Source organism: Empidonax traillii, unplaced genomic scaffold (assembly GCF_003031625.1).
Source record: "Empidonax traillii isolate 1590-97213 ecotype Southwest subspecies unplaced genomic scaffold, ASM303162v1 scaffold2330:size34960, whole genome shotgun sequence".
Taxonomy (NCBI): Eukaryota; Metazoa; Chordata; class Aves; order Passeriformes; family Tyrannidae; genus Empidonax; species Empidonax traillii.
The window spans coordinates 23522-27211 of NW_020957523.1; the positions used below are offsets into that span (position 1 = coordinate 23522).

The 3690-nt window shown below is 49.3% G+C and overlaps 1 protein-coding gene across 1 annotated transcript in view; it reads left to right on the plus strand.

The window, feature by feature from the left end:
- DNMT1 (DNA methyltransferase 1) overlaps positions 1-3690 on the plus strand; it is a gene marked incomplete at both ends in the record, with an annotated part of 33320 nt that overhangs the window by 23445 nt on the left and 6185 nt on the right. Inside the window, 2 exons of the mRNA XM_027909722.1 lie at positions 2040-2261; positions 3412-3434. Coding sequence (XP_027765523.1) covers positions 2040-2261; positions 3412-3434 — 245 coding nt within the window. The remainder of the gene's footprint in view (positions 1-2039; positions 2262-3411; positions 3435-3690) is intronic.

The following is a 3690-nucleotide window of genomic DNA, read 5'->3' on the forward strand; positions in this document are numbered from 1 at the left end:
GGTGTTCCTATAAAATTGAGGTGTTCCTATAAAATTGAGGTGTTCCTATAAAAATGGAGGTGTTCCTATAAAAATGGAGGTGTTCCTATAAAATTGAGGTGTTCCTATAAAAATGGAGGTGTTCCTATAAAATTGAGGTGTTCCTATAAAGATGAGGGTGTTCCTATAAAATTGAGGTGTTCCTATAAAATGGAGGTGTTCCTATAAAAATGGAGGTGTTCCTATAAAATTGAGGTGTTCCTGTAAAAATGAGGGTGTTCCTATAAAAATGGAGGTGTTCCTATAAAAATGGAGGTGTTCCTATAAAAATGGAGGTGTTCCTATAAAATTGAGGTGTTCCTATAAAAATGGAGGGGTTCCTATAAAATTGAGGTGTTCCTATAAAATTGAGGTGTTCCTATAAAAATGGAGGTGTTCCTATAAAATTGAGGTGTTCCTATAAAATGGAGGTGTTCCTATAAAATTGAGGTGTTCCTATAAAATGGAGGTGTTCCTATAAAATGGAGGTGTTCCTATAAAATTGAGGTGTTCCTATAAAGATGAGGGTGTTCCTATAAAGATGAGGGTGTTGCTGTAAAAATGAGGGTGTTGCTGTAAAAATGAGGGTGTTTCTATGAAAAGGAGGGTGTTTTCCTATAAAGGTGAGGGTGTTCCTATAAAAATGGAGGGGGTTTTTAACCCAACTCCCACTTTCTGTTGTAAGTGGAGCAGCTGAGACCTCAAATTTAGGTTAAAAAGTTAAGGTGTTCTTAAAAAAAATGAGGTGGGGGACGGCGTCTGCCTCCTGCCCGAGGCCTTCTCCTTCAGGTTGGTGTGGGGAGAGGGGGAAAAAAAAAAGGGGGAAAAATATCCCAGGAGGTTGTGGGGTTTGGGGGGAAAAAGGAGGTGGAGGTTTGGGGTGGGGGATCCGAGGGGTAAACGGAGCGGGGGAGGTCGGAAGGTGGCAAAGAGCGGGGGAGAAGTTGAGGGGTTGCTGTGGAAAGGAGGGGGTTGCTGTGAAAATTGAGGGTGTTCCTGTGAAAATTGAGGTGTTCCTATAAAAATGAGGGTGTTCCTATAAAAATTGAGGTCTGGGTTTGTCCCTGAGGGTCTGAATTTGTCCCTGAGGGTATAATTTGTCCCTGAGGGTCTGGATTTGTCCCTGAGGGACTGAAGGTGTCCCTGAGGGTTTAATTTGTCCCTGAGGGTCTGGATTTATCCCTGAGGGTCTGGACGTGTCCTTGAGGGACTGAAGGTGTCCCTGAGGGTCTGGATTTGTCCCTGAGGGTCTGGATTTATCCCTGAAGGTCTAATTTGTCCCTGAGGGTCTGAATTTATCCCTGAGGGTCTGAATTTGTCCCTGAGGGTCTGGATTTGTTCCTGAGGGTATAATTTATCCCTGAGGGTCTGGATTTATCCCTGAAGGTCTAATTTATCCCTGAGGGTCTGGGTTTGTCCCTGAGGGTCTGAATTTATCCCTGAGGGTCTGAATTTGTCCCTGAGGGTCTGGATTTGTCCCTGAGGGTCTGGATTTGTCCCTGAGGGTCTGAATTTATCCCTGAGGGTCTGGATTTATCCCTGAAGGTCTAATTTGTCCCTGAGGGTCTGGATTTATCCCTGAGGGTCTGAATTTGTCCCTGAGGGTCTGAATTTGTCCCTGAGGGTCTGGATTTGTCCCTGAGGGTATAATTTATCCCTGAGGGTCTGAATTTATCCCTGAGGGTCTGAATTTATCCCTGAGGGTCTGGATTTATCCCTGAGGGTCTGGATTTGTCCCTGAGGGATTGAATTTGTCCCTGAGGGTCTGAATTTATCCCTGAAGGTCTAATTTATCCCTGAGGGTCTGGATTTGTCCCTGAGGGTCTGGATTTGTCCCTGAGGGTCTGGATTTGTCCCTGAGGGTCTGAATTTATCCCTTGTGACAACCCCACGGCCATTTTTGGGGCGGATAACTCAAAATTCCACCCCCTAAAGAATTCAGGACTCAACCCTTAGGGTGGTGTGTGTTTATTTTTATAACTTCACCACTTCCCCCTCGTTTTCCTCCCCCAATTTCCCAGCGTCAAACCGGCCAGCCCGGCCAAGAGGCCCAAGAAGGAGGCGGTGGACGAGGAGCTGCACCCCGAGCACTACAGGAAATCCTCGGATTACATCAAGGGCAGCAACCTGGACGCCCCCGAGCCCTTCCGCGTGGGGAGGATCAAGGGCATCTTCTGCGGCCTCCGCGGCAACGGCAAACCCAACGAGGCCGACATCAAGATCAGCATCTACAAGTTCTACAGGTGACCCCTTTGGGGGGGGATTTCCAGGGGTTTTGGGGGGCTGAGGGTCCAAAAAATTGGGGAGGTCCTCCCAAAATTGGGTGAGGGTTTGGGTTCTGGTGTGAGCAGAGCTGGGAATTGGAGACTCAGATCAGCATCAGACATCAGACATCAAGATCAGCATCTACAGGTTCTACAGGTGGGCTGGGAGGGATTTCCAGGGGTTCTGGGGGGCTGAGTCAACAGAGGGTCCCAAAAAAGTGGAGAAATCCTCCCAAAATTGGGTGAGGGTTTTTGGGCAGGGCTGGGAATTAGAGCTCAGCTGACATCAAGATCAGCATCTACAGGTTCTACAGGTGACCCTTTGGGGGGGAATTTCCAGGGGTTTTTGGAGGGGCTGGGAAAGTTCTGAGCGTTTGGAGGGTCCAAAAAAGTGGGGAAATCCTCAAATCCTCCCAAAATTGGGTGAGGGTTTTTGGGCAGGGCTGGGAATTAGAGCTCAGCTGACATCAAGATCAGCATCTACAAGTTCTACAGGTGACCCCTTTGGGGGGGGGATTTCCAGGGGTTTTGGGGGGCTGAGGGTCCAAAAAATTGGGGAGGTCCTCCCAAAATTGGGTGAGGGTTTGGGTGGAGCTGGGAATTGGAGACTCGGCCGACGTCAAGATCAGCATCTACAGGTTCTACAGGTGGGCTGGGGGGGAATTTCCAGGGGTTTTGGGGGGCTGAGTCATTGGAGGGTCCCAAAAAAATGGGGAAATCCTCCCAAAATTGGTGAGGTTTGGGTTCTGGTGTGAGCAGGGCTGGGAATTAGAGCTCAGCTGACATCAAGATCAGCATCTACAGGTTCTACAGGTGAGCTGGGGGGGGATTTCCAGGGGTTTTGGGGGGCTGGGAAAGCTCTGAGTCACTGGAGGGTCCAAAAAAGTGGAGAAATCCTCCCAAAATTGGGTGAGGGTTTGGGCAGGGCTGGGAATTGGAGACTCGGCCGACGTCAAGATCAGCATCTACAGGTTCTACAGGTGACCCTTTGGGGGGGGATTTCCAGGGGTTTTTGGAGGGGCTGGGAAAGTTCTGAGCGTTTGGAGGGTCCAAAAAAGTGGAGAAATCCTCCCAAAATTGGGTGAGGGTTTGGGTGGAGCTGGGAATTGGAGACTCGGCTGACGTCCAGATCAGCATCTACAGGTTCTACAGGTGAGCTGGGGGGGGATTTCCAGGGGTTTTGGGGGGCTGAGGGTCCAAAAAATTGGGGAGGTCCTCCCAAAATTGGGTGAGGGTTTGGGCTCTGGTGTGAGCAGAGCTGGGAATTGGAGACTCAGATCAGCATCAGACATCAGACATCAAGATCAGCATCTACAGGTTCTACAGGTGACCCTTTGGGGGGGGATTTCCAGGGGTTTTGGGGGCTGAGGGTCCAAAAAATTGGGGAGGTCCTCCCAAAATTGGGTGA